The sequence below is a fragment of the Lutjanus erythropterus genome, chromosome 16 (assembly GCF_056507025.1).
Source record: "Lutjanus erythropterus isolate fLutEry1 chromosome 16, fLutEry1.hap2, whole genome shotgun sequence".
In the NCBI taxonomy this organism is placed as follows: domain Eukaryota; kingdom Metazoa; phylum Chordata; class Actinopteri; order Lutjaniformes; family Lutjanidae; genus Lutjanus; species Lutjanus erythropterus.
Genome location: NC_139332.1, coordinates 28,864,482 through 28,882,115, shown reverse-complemented (window position 1 = coordinate 28,882,115; position 17,634 = coordinate 28,864,482). Strand labels below are relative to the sequence as shown.

Below are 17,634 nucleotides of genomic sequence, written 5' to 3'. Positions count from 1 at the left end.
CACCAGGAGAAACCAGGATGGGAACATAAAATGACATCATAACAAAGCTCACCTTATTATATTTGGGATACATAAAACAATGTAACATATTGTATAATAGACATATGAGGGCTGGATTTAAATCATGAAAAGTGTGATTTACTGCTAAATTTCTCTATAATCTACTTTAATCTGCATCCAGTTTGATAATCCCTGTCTCTAATCTGCAGCTAGATTCATAGTTCCTAGAGCTGTGTGCATGTGCAAATGTTTGTATGTTTTGATCTGTATTTATGTGTGCACATGAGAAGACTGTGCACATCTGCAGCATGTTATTTATCTGTGTTTATTTTTTTATATAATAATCTGTATATAGGGTTTGTTCCTGGGACATGGCTCTGTAAACAGGTAGGTATGCCTTTGTTTAAATCAATATTTATTCAAAACAAACAACAACAACAAAAACAACAAAAACAACAACAAAAATCAGTGAAAAAAACATCTTTAAGTAGGAGATGAAGAATGCAGATTGTTTTATTCTCATTACAGTTTGTGTAGTTTTCAGGTGCAATTTAGACAATCAGAATCAGGTATATTGAGTAGTGGGTTTATACATATGTGGAATTTGCCTTTGTTATTTTTGTGCATAACAATAAATAGAAAGTAGAAAAATATAAAGGAAGATTATAAAAAAAAGCAAATACTGCAAATCAAGAAGCACAAAATGTTCTCTTGTCCATGTACACAAACATTGCTTAAAGAAAAAAAACAAAAAAACAAAACATTTATAAACAGTTGTGAACAGAAGACATAGTCTAACAGCTAATCCATGAGTTATTTCTCCCTTTTAAATTATTTAAAAAGTAAAAAAAATTAAATGTTTTGTACTTTTCTATCTTATTTTTTCTCTATTTTCTATTTGTTTGGTAGTTCAATCACATAAAATGTATTTTGTCTTTAAATATAGCAGTTCACTAAACACACACTAGATGGCGCAATGTCACTCTTTACGCATCTCTATGAACTATAAAACCAAAAGCTTTTATTTTGAAATGTAGGATACAGGAAGTCCAACGAATGTGGCGGCTGCGCCGAGTTTGACAGACCAGCGGTAAACCACACTGAACGTGTGTGTGTGTGTGTGTGTGTGTGTGAGTGAGTGTATATGTGAAGCCGTTGAATCACAGCTTACTGTAAAAGTTAGAGACCGCGTTGAAGTGTCTCCTGAAGCGTTCAGACGGTTCAACAGGTTCATGACAGCGAGCCGGAGCGAAGCGGTTCCCTCACCGGTGTAACTTAACCGTCCGCCCGTGGAAATGATCGAGTGACTTAAGGTCAGTGTTTGATTTTAACCTTGCTGAGTCAAGAATCTGGCTCGACTGGTCTTAAGGAGTCGGTTCCGTGTTCTATAACAAACTTTACGGTAATGCCAGTTGTCAGTTATGAAGTGTTATAACGCTCTTAATGCTGGCGTTCACATCTAAAATTACCTTAAATGAATCGAAACGAATAGATGATTTGGTAAAAGTTATCCTGTGTTGTGTGATTTGTTTGGGCTGTGTACATGATGAATTAGTGGGATGTGTCTTGGCACAAACCGCACGTTGCTCTTTTTTTTTTTTTTAATTACTTTTCCATCCGCCCGCCAAAATGAAAAGGATTTTACTAATGACACTGAGATTACATTAATGCAGTTTTTTAGTGCAGTGTCACAAGCTGAAGAAAGAAAAAGCAGTGAAATATATGAGATTGTCCTACATGCTTTCATACTGCATGCAGAGTGCAAAATTAAAGTTAGATAAATAGAACTTCAGTTAAGATTTTGGGGTTTTAATTTTGTTTAGATCAGTGATCTGAAACTGTGGGCCTCCTCTCTGACAAAGCTGGGAAGAAGACGACCACCCCCACTTAGTTTACTTGCTTAGTTTCACTCAAGTCCTGAATGTCTGTGGGGTCATGACTGATCCCATAGACACTCAACAGCCAAGATAACCTAATATTGCTGTTTTGCATGAGGTCAGACTACACCAAATACATAAAAAAAAAATGTATGTCCAAAGGCATTTATTACTTTCTGATTCTGGGAGCGTGGGAAAACAGTAAAATTCACCCAAACTACTGCATCTCTTAACCAGAGCCGATTGATTTAGAGAAAAATATCTGATTGCGATTATTTTGACTCATACTGCAATTGCGATATGATTTATTATATTAGAGGTAAAGATAATTTTACATCATTATTCTTATTTTGATTGAAAAACATGGTAAAAAATTCTATTGTGTTTTTTACATTTATTTATTTATTTGTATTTGCAGGAATGTGTAGCAAACAAAGATTTAAAAAAAAGTCTGCAGAATCTGATTTGTAGGACAGGACATTTCTGCATCACAAGATTCATTCATTTAAAAGTTTTTTTGACACACATTTTGCCTAAGTGATCTCCCAACGTAACAGCTAAAGTAATAATTCCACTGTCATTCGCTGAAACTCCCCTGAAATTGGTTTGCGCCCGCCAACCACTTTGAAAACCTCTGATCTAGTTTTGACGTGAGATGCAGAGTTGTGCGGATATCAACCATAAAGATGTCTGCCTTCTCTCGATTATAATGGAACTAGATATCACTCAGCTTGTAGACTGTAGACTCCCCACCCCAAACTTTCAGGCTATTCTTTGCGATCTCCTAATGTAATAAGTAATGTAATGAGTCTCCCCTGAAACTGGTTGGAATGCTCCCTGGGGAGGCCCGCCACCCACTTGATAGTTTTGATATGAGTTGTTGAGTTTTTGAGATTTCGGCGCTCTCTTGATCGTAATGGAACTACACGGCACTCAGCTTGTGCTGCCAAAAGCGCCAGAAACAGCAGTGTCTCTTTCCAGAAATAGTGATCTGTTACTCAAGATAATCCACAGACTTTGTTGTGAGCAGTTTCATGTAGGACCTATTTTTGTTCTACGCTACAAATAAAGTAGTTCCTACACGAAACTGCTTACAACAAGGTCTGTGGATTGTCTTGAGTAACTGGGTCATTGTTTCTGGAATAGACACTGATGTTGAGGACCATCTAATTCCATTATATGAAGAATATTTAAGGCAGACACCTCTATGAAACTCAACACCAAAACAGTGGATAAATAGCACTATAGGCCAGAGGAAAATGTGTATTTTTGATTTTGGGGTGAACTATCCCTTTAACTTTATTGTCCACCAGACAAATGCAGTGAATGTTCAAATATGTGCCACTTGCATATTTTTCCAGCATTTGGCTCGTGCCAATTTGAAGCTCTGAGTGCATGACTTTCTTTATTTTGTGTACCGGTTCAGGTCAGGAATGATTAGCTCCAGTTTTCTCACAAACCACCCAAAACCTAGTAAATGTTGGCTGCTCCCCATTAAAAGGACATGTCACCCGTTTTAAGAGGTCGGCCTCTTCCTGTGTTCCAGAACAAGTCAGTAAACACCTGTGAATGTGCGCTGATGTGTTTGTGATGAATATTTCCAGGCAGTTTGAAGTTAAAATTCTAGCATTGCTTCAAGGTGTGAACCAAAACCTGGAAGCCTCATTTGTACAAAAATAATGTGTCAACAAAGTCATTGGCCCATTTACTGACCACAGGACTGTGCCAAATTTGAATTCAAAACGAACTCCACGTGATTTCTAAATTTAGGAAAGCTTGACACTGGCAGATAGGATATAAAAAAAATTGAGAAACATGTTTTCTTACATCTGGATGACAAGGTTTTTAGGCCAGGTCATCTTTGCAGCAGTGCAGTACTTCATTATAATGCTGTTTTGTTGCACATTTTTTCCTTTATAAAAAATATTATATTATATTATTATATATGAATATTGCACTTGGCCATATTGTGATTTTGATAATAGTTTGATTTACTGTTACTGGCAGGACTTTCCTGTGTCACAGAAATCACATATGCAGATTCCCAAAATTACTTTCATTACTCCATAAACGTGTTGTTTCTCTTAACCACTTCCATTTTGGAAGCAGCAGTCTACAGTACGTGTTTTCAGTTCTATAAAATACCTGCTTACCAGGCAGCACCTGCTTGGTGAAATTGATGTTGGCTCTATCAAAGCTGCCTCGTGTCTGAATGAAGACAAACTTGTTTGTTAAAGTTCCAGGACGGTCGGCCTCTGCACGTCTGCGTGGAGGCTACCTCCTCAAAGCTAAACTCGAGACTCGAGTCTTAACTGTATTATTGTGAGGTAAACTGAGGGTAGAGTTCTTGCACTCTGTGCTGTTTTTCAAGTGAAATCTGAAAGCATGAAGGACAGGCACTGGTTCCATTCAGAAAGACGATAGATTCTCTTTTGTTTCTGTCTGTCTCAGTCTCGCATGCATGACATCTGCCTTTTATTAAGTGTTTGAGTGTGTGTGTGTTTGTGCGCAAGAGACTCTCCTCCCAGTTCATTTGTGTCAGATGATTATAAAACGACTATGATGCTGGACTTTGGCAGAGTTTACGAGAAGTGTAGCGCACAGTCCCACACGCATGGGGTTTCCAAAATTAGGGGTTTGTCGGGGAATAAATTACTTCAGCTTGTGTGTGTGTGTGTGTGTGTGTGTGTTTCCGTGACACAGCAGGGTAGTTAGTCAGAGGCCGGAATGGCCTGAAGACTGAGAGAAAGAACGAAACCAAGCGCGTCGAAGGTGGAGAAAGACAAAACAGAGAAGGGAACAAAAAGAGCGCACAAATATGTGATGAAAGAGGTGAAAAGTAGATAAGATGGGAAAAGCAGGGAGGTGAGATGCGAGGGGAAGAACTGATAGACATGAAAGAGAGAGAGAGAGCTGAGAAAAAGGATGCAATCCTCTGGGTTTCGCTTGTAGCTGCAACTAATGCAAGTCAGATGTTTATTATTGGATCTGCCTGACCCAGAAAAATAGACGGGCAGACAGATAGGTAGGTAGGATGGTGGGTAGGTTAGGATTGTAAGAAAGTATTGATACACTCAACCACCTAGATAGGAGCAACTTTACTGTTTTAATTGCTAAAAAAAAGTAAACATTTAACTCAGATTTAATGCATATGGGGCTCTGTTGGTTATACTGACTGTTTAACTAAAATTAGATTTAATATATCATTTTCACTCTTATATTGCAATATATTAAATGTACCATGATACGTACTATATTACCAGATTCTTGCTAATACACAGTCTGGTTTGAGGTAGGCTGGTTAATAAGAACTTAAAGCAGTACTCTGTGTTGGTGTTATCCAAACAAGTGTGTTTATACCTTTATACCTCTGCAGTTACTAACTGCAGACGTACCCTCTGGGGGATATATGTACCCCCATAGAGAGTAGCTTGGCCAATTAAAAAAAAAAATATATATATAGAAGTTATAATTTGGTAAATGGTATGTGCTATGTAGCTTCTTGATGCACTAATTCTGTTCTACACTTTAGTTACGTAAATTAATTTAAATAGGGTTAGTGCACTCATTCTTGAGAAGGGATAAAACACAATTTTTTTGCAAATTAGAAATCTGACAGAGCTACAAAAACCTGGGACACGACTTTAAAGAGCAAACATTTTCATGAAATACATATTTTAAAACAAAAAAGATGATTTCTCCCTCTGCGACCCTTCAGGGTAAAATAGTAAAATAGTGGTGGGGCATCGTCTGTTGGTTTGTATTTGAGTTTGTCCCCTCAGAGTTGCTGCAGAGTTGTTGCCTAAGTTCCGATTTTGACACGTAGGTGAGAAAATAAAGCAAAGCTGTTGCTCCAGGTCATTGCACTATGTCTCCATGTCATGTTTCTCATTTTCTTTTTAAACACAACAAAGTTTTGGACATGTGGTGCCGAGTTGAAGACCCTTTTAGACTCAACAACTAGTATGAAGTGTGCAAAGTGCTCTCTTTTTTTGTGCACACTTAGGTGAGTGTATCAACATTTCATTAGCTTAGATTTCTCTCATCTGAACTTCAGTGGCTAAACAATAAAAGAACAAAGTTTAGTAAGAAGATCAACCCAAATCAAGTAGGCGTAGCTTGATACTACTTTTTCATGTCCAGTACTAATACCTCAACCGTGAGTATCTGTCGATACTAAAACCATCAATAAAAGTGAGAGGCACATGAGGTCGCCTTCATCCCCACCTGAAATTATGCACTTGCAAACAGGAAGGAATAGGAATAGAAATGGGTGTCACTTGTAAGTGTGTGAAAACTACTTAGCAAGTGAGAAGGGAAGTCAAAGTGGATGCTTTTGAAACTAGAGGTCACTGAAAGTGCTTCTGATCTCCACCAGGCAACCTGAACCCCTCTGTAATCACCAACATTTTGATTAATTTTGTAATAGTTTTTGCTCATAATTAGTGTAATTATGAGCAAAAACATGTTTTGTGAGGTCACCGTGACCTCTGACCTTTGCCCACCAAAATATGAGCAGTTCATCCTTGGGAATTTGTGCCAAGTTATAAGAAATTCCCTCAGGACGTTCTTGAAATATCACGTTCAGAGGAGTGGGATGGACATGAGGTTACAGTGACCTTGACCTTTGACCACCAAAATCTAATCAGTTCATTCTGGAGTCCACGTGGTCCATTGCTGCCAAAGTTTGAGGAAATTCCCTGAAGGCGTTCTTCAGATGTTGCCTTCACAAGCTGCAGACACGCTCCAGGTCCGTTGGTCATGCACACACGCAAGCAAAAAGTAATGCAGAAATGGTTTGGTTGAAATGTTCAGCCTCTCTCATTCCAAGTAGTGCGAATGCTCGTCAGTTACATTGAAGATAACAATCAAAATTACTGTGACTTCTGTTTTCAACAGAATGGAGCAATTCTTCTCGAGAATGTGCTCAGCAAGTGCTGCAGCTTTTTGTGTTTTCTGCTTTGCCCACTTTCAAGTACACTTGTTGTAACTTGGTTCTCCCATCGGTGATTGCAACGACAAAACTGGATTACTGCATCAATCGCTAAACTCTAACATCTGCTGTGTGTGTGTGTCTGATTTAAATGTTTATAGATGTGTCTTGGTGTGCCATTATGTGTGTGTGTGTGTGTGTGTGTGTGTGTGTCGACACACATCTGGAGGAAGTTTACGGGAAAAAGAGATTTGTCTGTGTGTGTGGGTGTTGATGTTGTGCGTAATGCTTTAAGTAAGACCCAATACTGAGCTGTTTTTATTTGGATCATGCTATATTTTACGCATTATATTGCTCAAGCACTCAAGCACACATTTGTTAAACTGAACTCTACCTCAGATGAGATCAGCATCTGCTTTGGGAATCTTTTGTGAGTCATAGTCAAAATATGAAATTTTTGACCCACCACAGCTACTTCTGACATTGTGGTCACCAGTGTTGCCAAATTTTGCCACTGGTTCTCTGTAATTATGTAGTAAGAGTAAGTGATATATATATATAAAATCTTTTCACAGTACATGTAATTTTATTAGTATGCATTATATCATGATACAGTAAATCATTTGCTAATTTAGTTGAGAGATTTTTGTAGATAAAAGTTGTTGAAAAATGTACACAGTGATCTCATCTCATCGCACTTTCTGTGTGTGTTTCTGGCAGTTTGTGTGATGGCAGAGCTCCCGTCTGGACTGCTGGAGGCATGTGTAGTGGTCGGAGCCTCCAGTGATAAACTCCGGGACTTACACCAGGTATATATATATATACACACGGAAACACAGACAGAAGCAGAACCATGTGCACACAAAGTATGCAAATAAACAGAGGCATTTACACTGTGCATGCTTCTTATGTCAACATAGGCTCCATTTAAGGATTAGCGGTACATTTTGAACATTTCAGAGATATCTGAATCACTGAACCACTCCTCTGTACTTTCGCTCTTGTGGATTTCAGTTAATACTTTTGCACTTGGGAACTTAATCACACCTGTTATGTTTTGAATTGCAGAAAAAAGCTAAAAAAAGACAGAAAAGAGAACGTGTTTTAAAAGGTTTTATTTGCAGTGTGAAAATAGAAACAGTGCACCTCATGCAAGATCCTCTCTTACAAACAGATTTGGTCTAAAGTGGTTTGTACGAGTGATTTCGGAGGACTTGCTGTATTCACATATTTTCTCATATTTTGAATTTAATTTAAGGTATGAACACAATTTTCGAGTGGTTTGGACCTTATGTCCTCATGTTCAGTTAATCTGCTGTTACACAACCAAAGTTTTCACTAATGATTGTATATTTCATTAGTTTGAAGATGATTAGATTAGTTTGACTCTGCATTTTGAATTACAATGTAAAATCTAAGTTTCTCCATATAGCCCAATGATATTGTCATTAATTTAAAAATGGAGATGATCTCCTGTCAGTCCAAAGCTTCACACATGGGTTTATGCAAGTTGCCGTCCAGGGGAACGGCCTCTGTTAGAACATCGTTTGTAACAGCATGAATTTTTTTTGTCCATTTCTGTGAATGAGACTTTGCCTTGACCCTCTCCCCTTTTAGCAGTCGTTGCTGTGGTGAGGCTTTTTTTTCCCCTCTTAAGCTATTTTCATACTGAACGATTTCCTCTTTATTTCAGTGACAGTACTATCTTCAGGAAACAGCCTTAACATCCTTCATGTTTCCCTTTTCTTGACTTTAGCAGGTCCCTCAATTCCACTGATGACAGTGTTAAAATGATATTTTCCTTCATGGATCTGAAAGCTTGTAAAGTTCTTGTTTTTACTCCTTGATGCCATTTTAATTAAATGAACACTTTCTGCCATATAGGGCAGGAACCATAGGCTTAGTATTAGATAATATTGGGTGTTAATTATGCTAATTTACAGCTCTCATGCATGTGCACTCAAATAAGCACAGACAGGTAATTTTCACAGTTAGTTGAGGGTAAGAGTGTAAGACTGAATCTGACGTGGCGTGTTTGTACAAGCCAAAAAAAAGTACGAAAAAAAAGTAAGAGAACTTTAAGATAAGAATATGAAAATGTTCTTGCATGAGGCCCATTGTCTTTAGATACATTGGTTCAAAACTATATAAAACTATACAAAACTACAGCTTCTTCCACTTATACTTATGCATTGATTCTTCACAGTTTCACTTTATTATGACAGTAGAATACATTTTGTGTTGTGTGTTCATGTGTACAATGACTTCTATGTGGCCAAACCTCTCACCCTAAATATTTCCAAACTGTGTCATAGCTACATCAGCAGAGTAAGTTAAATGAACTCCCCCTGCTGGAAGCTGAGGTACTGCAGGTCCACGCCCCGCCTTTTGTCTCCAAGGAAACCAACTCCAGCCAGTCGATTGGTCCAGCTTTCAGTCGTGTGCAGAGGAGGAGAAGCTTCATCAAGAAGGTAAACATTTTTTTTTCTTTAAATACAATACAAATACTGTTTTTTTTAAGTCCTTACATGTGGATAAAGGTTTGGGTGTTTCAGATCACATTTAGGGAGGAGTCTTACAAATTAGCAACCGTTATAAACACTACAATAGATGCATCAGACGGCTTTTTCAGTTTATCTTATGTATACTGTTTCTGTACTGATCAAATAAACCAGAAATCCATTGTCTGTCTGTTTGCAGAAGAGGCGAGATCGTGCTGCAGAGGTGCCCAATGGAGAGACAGTCAATCGTTCGGAAGTGTCCTCAGCAACAGAGGACATCAGCGTCCCAAAGGATTTGGACCTCATCGCCTTACCGCAGCTCTGTTTCCCTGGTATGGTCCGTTTCCTCTGTGACAAACTGCACATCAGCATGTTTTGAATTTAACAACACACACCTGTTTGTGAATACAGCAGTCCATTTCTTCAGTACATGGCCTTACATGTTCAAAGACTCATTGCTTCTGATCTAACTTGATAATGTCATGATGTGATTGATGTTGCTGCACTATGGTACCATCATGGCTCACCTTCTTGCCAGTCTGGCACCAGGACAGCCGAGGTTCCAGATCATAATCTTGAGTTGTTATCTTGTTGTTGTAATTCTTATATGACATGAAACTGGCATTCAGCTCCACTCTGCGTTGTGGCATATCTTGAGACTTCTCGTTTTCCGTTGGCTAGGTGGTCTTCAGTTAGCCAGCGAGCAGAGGGAAGACAGTTACCACTTCCTGGTTTTCACTGACCTTTTTGGGAACCGAACCCATGGAGTTGTTGCGCAATACTACAGGGCTGTACAGGTACAAACACACACCCTCACACACACACACACACACACACACAACAAAACCCTGTTGAATCCAGTGAATGCAGATGGTTGTTTCTCTCTGTTTACCATGTCAGTCCTGTCAGGACGGTGCTGTCCAGAATGGCCACAGGTGGAATTCATCAAAGGCTCGTCTCTATACACCGTTCGCCGTGTGTGTCATCTCCAAGTTCCCCTACTACAGCGCCCTGAGAGACTGCTTGTCATGGTAAGAATTTCTATAAAGCCTATGGTTGACCTGGCCTCAGTGAAGGTGATTTGATCACATGTTAAACCCGTTCTCTGTGTCTCCCACTCTGACTCCGTCTTCTCAGTCTCCTGGTCCAGTTGCGTCCCGCAAGACAAGCTGACTTCGAGGAGACGATAAAGGAGTTTTCAGCCAAGCTGTCCCTGGTCCCTTTACCGCCTCCTGGACAGCTGCATGTGGTCAGAAAACACTTTCTCTCTGTGTCAAGCCACCTCTTTAATTTGTCTGACCATTGTCAATTGCTTGATATTTACAGTAATATATTTGTGTGTGTGTGTGTGTTAGTGCTTCAGCCTCCGTCCCCTCCAAGTGGTTCTTCCATCAAAGGAGGATCAGGACAGTCCTCTCATCGACATCGACCTGCACCTGCCTTTCCTCTGTTTCACCCATACAACCCTGCTCCAGGTAATGCAGCACACAGAGACCGATAGAAGCACAAGGAGTCTTGGAGTGATATAAAATATTTCTTTAGTGCTACAAACTTTTCTTTTTCCTAACAGTGATTTAAAGCAAGCCATAAAGTACATCCTGCTTTCTCTAGGTGCTGTCCTGCCTCCTTCAAGAGCAGAGGATGGTGATCTTCTCTGCTGACTGGGCCAGACTCACTCTGGTTGCAGAGAGTTTGCTGCTGTACCTGCAGGTCGGTGGAGGAGGGACGCTGTGTCTTACATTTGCAGCAGTTTTTATTTTACATTGAAGAAGTATTCCCTCATGTGTTCTTCTGTTCATCTCGTCCAGCCTCTGTCCTGGCAGCAGCCGTATGTTCCTGTCTTGGCCAGAGGAATGCTGGACTTTCTCATGGCTCCAACAGCTTTCCTGATGGGCTGTCACATCAGTCATTTTGAAGAGGTTGCTGCAGTGAGTATAACTATTCACTCTTTCTGTTCAAGCTATGGACTTTAGTTCTTTCCACCTTTTTTTTAGATTTTTGGCACATTTTTATCTTCATTCAAGGACAGAGGTAGACGGGGGGAAACTGAAGAGAGAGAGAGGTATGACGTTATGCAACAAAGGTTGCAGGCATGCACTGTAACTATTCAGCTACCAGACTTTGTTCTTATTAATATCTAAGATTTAAGTTTTGGCTTTCTTGCTTTGGGATTTTATCTTAAAAGGTAACGTCAGTATTTGTCAACATGGGCCCTATTTTCCTGTACTTTCGTGTCTTAAGTGACGAAAAGGGAAAGCAGTTTATGAAACTGGTCCAGTATTGAGCAAGGCTGCTTCAGCTGACAAAACAGAAGTGTAATCTTTATGGGCAACTGCACACAGTCAAAGTATATCCACAAATATGGTTGTTTTGGTTTCACCTCTAAAAATATGTCAGATATAACAAGCTGCACTTTATATTACACAAGACAAAAACTAGAAGTAAAATATTATTTATTAGTCAGTAGTTATACCCTAATCAGACACTATAGACCTAAAGGTACAATAATTAGAGGTAATAAGTTATACTTAATGTCAAATTAAACAAAAACTAGAAATATGTTCTTTATTAGACAGTATTAGACCTTTATTAGACTTTTAATGTGTCCATAATTACCCTCTAATAAACTCTATTAAGTGTCTAATTAAGAACACACATTATTTCTACTTTTTCTCTTATTTAAATACATCATACAGCTTGTAATGTCCACTGACAGGCTCAAATTATTCTGTGTGTCTGATAACATTATGGAAGCAAGCCTGACAGAGATAGACCTTTTTGTTAAAGGGGAAGATCGATTTTAATTAATCAGAAGTAGACGTTTTATTGCTCTGGTCAAAGCCACCAGACTCCATTTGTCCAGTTTTGTTGGACCAATTTCAAAAATTGTTGTCCCCATTAGTAACTTAGACACAAGGACATAGGAAAATATGGTCCAGGTTAAAAAAAAAAAACTACAGCAGTTACCATTAAAGGTGCTATCAAGCTTTTGTTGTTTATTTGATGGCACTGATAGATTTATATGCTGGAGATAAACAAATATTGCTGCAGATTTGCCCTATAATGTCTTGGCCATTTCCCAGAGTGAACGAGGCTCTTGGCCTTACAGTTAACATCAGATCATCATTTGTCACAAGTATTGTTTAAATTGCGAATGTGTGTAAGTCATTGTAGTTGTCCTGATTCACACACAGTAACAATAACAGTTGATTCTCCACTGCAGTCATCTTTATTCAGTATCTTACAGAAGCTCAGTTCACATGTTTAACAGTAGCTGTCTGTTAGTCACGCAGAGCAGGGTACAGTCAGACTGTGTTGCAATGAATTGTACCCATTGTACCTACAATACTTGTGTGTGTGTGTGTGTGTGTGTGTGTGTGTGTATTTATGTGTGTGTGTAGGAGACAGAGGAGCTAATCCTGGTGAACATTGATGATGGCATCATTCAGTCGTCATGGTCTGAAACCATCGACCTACCAGCTATCCCTCTGGCTGCAGCTGAGAGCTTTATGTCAAGGTGACACACACACACACACACACACACACACACACACACACACACACACACATACACAGCACTGTAAAAGTAAATGAAACATCTGAATCATCTAGAACCACCAGTAACGTCTTAGCTTGTGTCAAAGCTAGAACAAATTTAGAACTAAAATTCAGTGTAACCCCCTAAATGCCCACTAAATCAAATTACAAAGGGAACTCAGTTTCAGTGACTAAATTAAATCGATGACTAAATGAGGTTCTTGGTGTTTGTGTGTGCAGGGCAGAGTGTCTGCAGCTGCACTATGACTTGGAGCTGTGTCACCTCGGAGCGGGAACCGATGCCAACGCCCTGCGATGTCAACGCAGAGAGTGGCAGACACGTCTCAACACACAGATACAAAACATCTCTCTGGAACTAGTGGTCAACATCTTCAGGTAAGGCTGTGTGTGTGTGTGTGTGTGTGTGTGTGTGTGTGTGTGTGTGTGTGTCCTGCTCACAGCTGTGTGATTTTGGGAACTAAAGTGGTCATATGAGGTACTTATTCATGGTCAGTTTATCACCTACAGTAGACATGACGGTTGACACGCCCCCAGTTTTGAGAAGCAGCAAGAGCACCAGCAGAGAAGCTATGAAATGTACTGCTGTGGACAGGATCAGCAACAAAACATACTGTATTTTAGCCACTTAGAAAAGGCCGACCCAAAAAGAACAGTTTTTGCCAAAGGAGCCTGGTTGCTTTCAAGAAAGGCTTATATAATGGCGTTCTCCTGTCAGAAAAGGCTGTGACAGTAAGGAAATGGGGGAAATATTTTAGATATAGTAGGGTTGTATCAAATGAGTCAAAGCTTTGAAGCTTTGTCCATTGCCATGGTATTCAACGCCAAATTAGTATTCAACTGTTCCCTGCTGGCCTCCTCCGTGTCGGCATGTCTTTCTCTCTCTGGTTAATTTGTCTTGGGCATCCCTCTAACTCACTGCAGTGACCGAGTGAATGTCACACTTCTGTTCAGACCTCAGCTGAACAGAGAAATGTGTGGACTCCAACTTAGATTGATAGCGGCTAACATATGTTTTGCTGCTGATTCCTGTCCACAGCAGTACATTGCTTAGCTTCCTGCACCGGTACTCATGCTGCTTCTTCAGACTGGGGGCGTGTTGACCATCATCTACTATCAAATAGCTCCTCATACAACTGCACTTAAAAAAAATCCAAACTATCCCTTTAGGATATATTAAATAATTTAACTTCAGCTGTCTTTGACAGAGGCGTCCAGGACTTTCTAAACCATGAACACAGAGTTTTTAATAGTGAGGAGTTTCTGAGGACCAGAGAGCCAGCAGACCAGTCCTTTTACAAGAAGGTACGCTCACATATTTACATACATGGACACACACACACATACACACACACACACACACACACACACACACACACACACACACACACACACACACACACACAAACACAACACTCTGATAATCGGTGCTGCATACTTCTCTCTGTTGTTCTCGTCCTCAGGTATTAGACACTCATATCTTCCACTCGTTCCTGCGAGACAGGCTGAACAGGAAATGGGACTCCTTCAGCCGCATGGAGCAGAACACGCGTAGCCATGGTCACAGGTATGATGTCATAACTGAGGGACAACCAGGGGAGGGGATAAAAATGCAAGCCAAGTGAAAAAAAAAAAAAGGAAAATTAGTCCGACAAAGAGCCTGGGTTTAAAATTATTTCCCTAACTCCAGTTTTTCACCGTTTACATAACTATCTATGTCGGTTTTAGTGTGAACATTCAAGTGGCACACAGTGGGCTTTTCACCCCGCCTTCAAGTGTTGCTATAAAATACAAACACTTTTAATTATGATTAGGTTGAACAACATGTCGCATGGACTAATAATTTCCTGAGCATGATCTGGCCCTTAGCCTGCCACAGATGCCAGAGCTGCCCAAGAGTTGTTACACTTGTTAAACCTGATGGAGCTAAAAACAATTAGTTGATCAGCGGAAAATTAATCGGTATTTCTCAAGCAAATATGACAAACATTTGTTGATTCAAGCTTCTCATATGTGAGGCTTTTCTTTGTCTTGTATGATATGTTTTCCTTTTAAATAAGAAGAAAAGACATCAGCTTCTGTGCACCAAGTAATCGCTTGATTAGCTGATAAAATGATTGACAGATGAATGGGTAATGAAAATAATAATTGGTTCTAAAGCCAGGAAAAACAAAGCTTTCATCTACAGGGTTCATATGGGTGCTGGAAATCCCTGAAAGCACTTGAATGTTATTTTAGCGTTTTCAAGGTTAGAAGAGTGCTTTTGGATTTTGGATAAAGTGTTTAAAACTGCTTGAAATTGTAAGTACATTACTTTCTAATAAATATCTGTAGGACTGAACAGTTTGCTTTTTAGATAAAGAAATAAATTGAAGACAGTTTGCTGGGAGACTGCTGTATCAGTGAGTGTTGGTTTGTCCCGGGTGCTATTTTTACTGTCCCCAGGATGATGGTAAATCCTTAATTTGAGCACTGTGTATGGTGCTGGAAAAGCTTGAAAATGCTTAAGAAGTGCTTGAATTTGTCTTTAGAAAAGGTGTAGGAACACTGCGTCTAGTTTTCATACATTGCCATCTGTTCAAAGTGAGAAATGCTCACGGTGTTGGAGAAAGAAGGAAATAATACGGTGCTTATCAAAAGGGAAGAAACTCCTATCATCACCTGGAATAGTTGATGTTCGCACAGCTATAAACATTAATCATCTGTGTTTATTGTACAGCCTGCCTCTCATAAATACATATCAGATTGTCCGTATTGATATAAATATAGACAAAGATAATAATTAAACCTGCTTAAAACTACTGTGACTGATGTCTTACTCTCAACTCAACCTCAACTCATCTGTGTCCTCCTCAACTGTCTCCAGGAATCGTGCGTTGACAGAGTCTCCTCGACGTCCTCTCATGTCTGACCTGTCCAGGACTGGCTACAGGAGCTACACCAGCCCCGACGACAGGCTGAGCAAGAGGCTGGGAGCCAGCCTGCCGAACCTGGAGCAACCTGCCAGTGACATGACGATGGCCATCAGCCCCCACAGACCAGCCTCCCTCAGGAAGATGACTCCTGATATCGGTCAGTACTGGTGGAGCAAAGGCGTTAAAATCAGACTTTGAACTGTTTCTAATTTATTGTGTCACCTTCCAGGGTTGAAATCCGCTCAGAAAGCAGTGAAAGTTTTCCGCCTGCCAGAGTTCCCCCCTCCGCTGGCCTATCATTACGTCCAGAACTATTATTCTGACATGGTTGCCTCCCTGGGGAAGGCTATTAACACTACACCGCCTGACGAGTCTGCTCTGCTGGCCAGGTACTGTGAGGAGGAGACAATGAAAACAAGAAAGCTGGTTTGATCATTTGGTAACACTGCATCTGAAGAGGTGTGCATAAGACTGTCATTACAGAGTCGTAATCGTGTCATGACACCTATCTTGAACATGAAGCAGTGTATATAAATGTTTATGACTGTTGTCATGTTGTCACTGAAGCCAATAATGTCTTATACGTACATAAAGCTTTTAAGTCACATAATGATGGATGAGGGCTCAGTGGATGGATGATCCCGTTGTACATCTGCCCAACTCTAGTACAAAAGGCTGTCATTACAATGTCATAGCCACGTCATGACACCTGTTATGACCACGAGGGAGTCTTTATAAATGTTTATGACTGTTGTCATTAAGTATCATTTGGTCAGTTGTCATTTTTAACGTAAAGTTGGCATTGTTTGTCATGTCTTGAGAATGTGACAGTCATTATGCCAATGATGTCTTGTTATGACAACTTGACATTATCAGGCATAAAGAAACTGTTTAGCTTAATGTTTTAACACTACATTACACTGTCATAACCATGTCATGATACCTATAATAAACAGGAAGGAGTCTTTATTAGGGATGATCCTGGCGACTTATTTCCCTGTCGATTAAACGATTTAATTTAGACTAGTCGACTAGTCTAACATTAAGAAAAAAACCTTAAAAAAATCTGTTAAAATTGAGCAGTTTGTTAATTTGTACTGTCCAAAAAAAACAGTGTGTATTAAGAGCCATTTGAAGCCGTGAACCACAGTCTACAATCACTGAATCGTACTTTAAATGCTGCTGAAATGCACCTACTTTGCGCTGTGCAATACAAACATTACACATTTACATACAAAACATAACAACACCTCACTAAATGCTTCAACTTTTCAGACCGAAGCTGATGTTAGCTGCCAGCCTGACAAACAGCATAGCTAATGTTAGCAGAGCAGCAGCTAGGTAGCAGGCTAATGTTCATGTCTGTGCTTAATGTGCACATATGTTGCTCCAGTTGACTAATCGTGCGCATCCCTAGTCTTTATCAGTGTTTATGACTGTTGACTGTTGTCTTCCTGAACTGTGAACGGCAGGCAGTGACTCCAACACCAAACAAAATTTTCATAAGAAGTGTTCAAATAAAGTAAAGAAAATGCTGTAAGAAATAGTCTTGCAGGATTTGCTGTTTGCAGTGTGCCCTTGTTTGCTTTCACTTCTGTTTAAGGTGCAAAGCTACGACTGCAGCACAGCAGAAATCTCAGATTTCATGCTGAGTCATAGTTTTCTAAGAAAATACTTAACTAGAAAAATAGGTTGCATCCTGTGAGTTGTGATATTTATTTTAAACTTTCATAGAGTCATGTGTGATTGTTTTGGCTTTGTGAATAATTTTGAAATTAATTAGATTCTTTGAAAGGCCAAAGACTTTAATTGAATAGAAATTAAACTCCACAGAGAGTATGTATATTTCAAGT

General features: G+C 39.6%; 1 protein-coding gene across 1 annotated transcript in view; it reads left to right on the top strand.

Moving 5' to 3' along the window:
* Positions 1 to 1,130: 1,130 nt before the first annotated feature.
* Positions 1,131 to 17,634, top strand: part of dennd3a (DENN/MADD domain containing 3a) — a 31,253-nt gene continuing 14,749 nt past the window's right edge. Inside the window, exons 1-16 of the mRNA XM_084739297.1 lie at positions 1,131 to 1,313; positions 7,531 to 7,619; positions 9,126 to 9,281; positions 9,511 to 9,643; positions 9,993 to 10,108; positions 10,212 to 10,342; positions 10,449 to 10,560; positions 10,667 to 10,786; positions 10,923 to 11,021; positions 11,120 to 11,239; positions 12,713 to 12,828; positions 13,089 to 13,244; positions 14,075 to 14,171; positions 14,330 to 14,433; positions 15,733 to 15,938; positions 16,011 to 16,170. Coding sequence (XP_084595423.1) covers positions 7,539 to 7,619; positions 9,126 to 9,281; positions 9,511 to 9,643; positions 9,993 to 10,108; positions 10,212 to 10,342; positions 10,449 to 10,560; positions 10,667 to 10,786; positions 10,923 to 11,021; positions 11,120 to 11,239; positions 12,713 to 12,828; positions 13,089 to 13,244; positions 14,075 to 14,171; positions 14,330 to 14,433; positions 15,733 to 15,938; positions 16,011 to 16,170 — 1,907 coding nt within the window. The 5' untranslated portion in view covers positions 1,131 to 1,313; positions 7,531 to 7,538. The remainder of the gene's footprint in view (positions 1,314 to 7,530; positions 7,620 to 9,125; positions 9,282 to 9,510; positions 9,644 to 9,992; positions 10,109 to 10,211; positions 10,343 to 10,448; positions 10,561 to 10,666; positions 10,787 to 10,922; positions 11,022 to 11,119; positions 11,240 to 12,712; positions 12,829 to 13,088; positions 13,245 to 14,074; positions 14,172 to 14,329; positions 14,434 to 15,732; positions 15,939 to 16,010; positions 16,171 to 17,634) is intronic.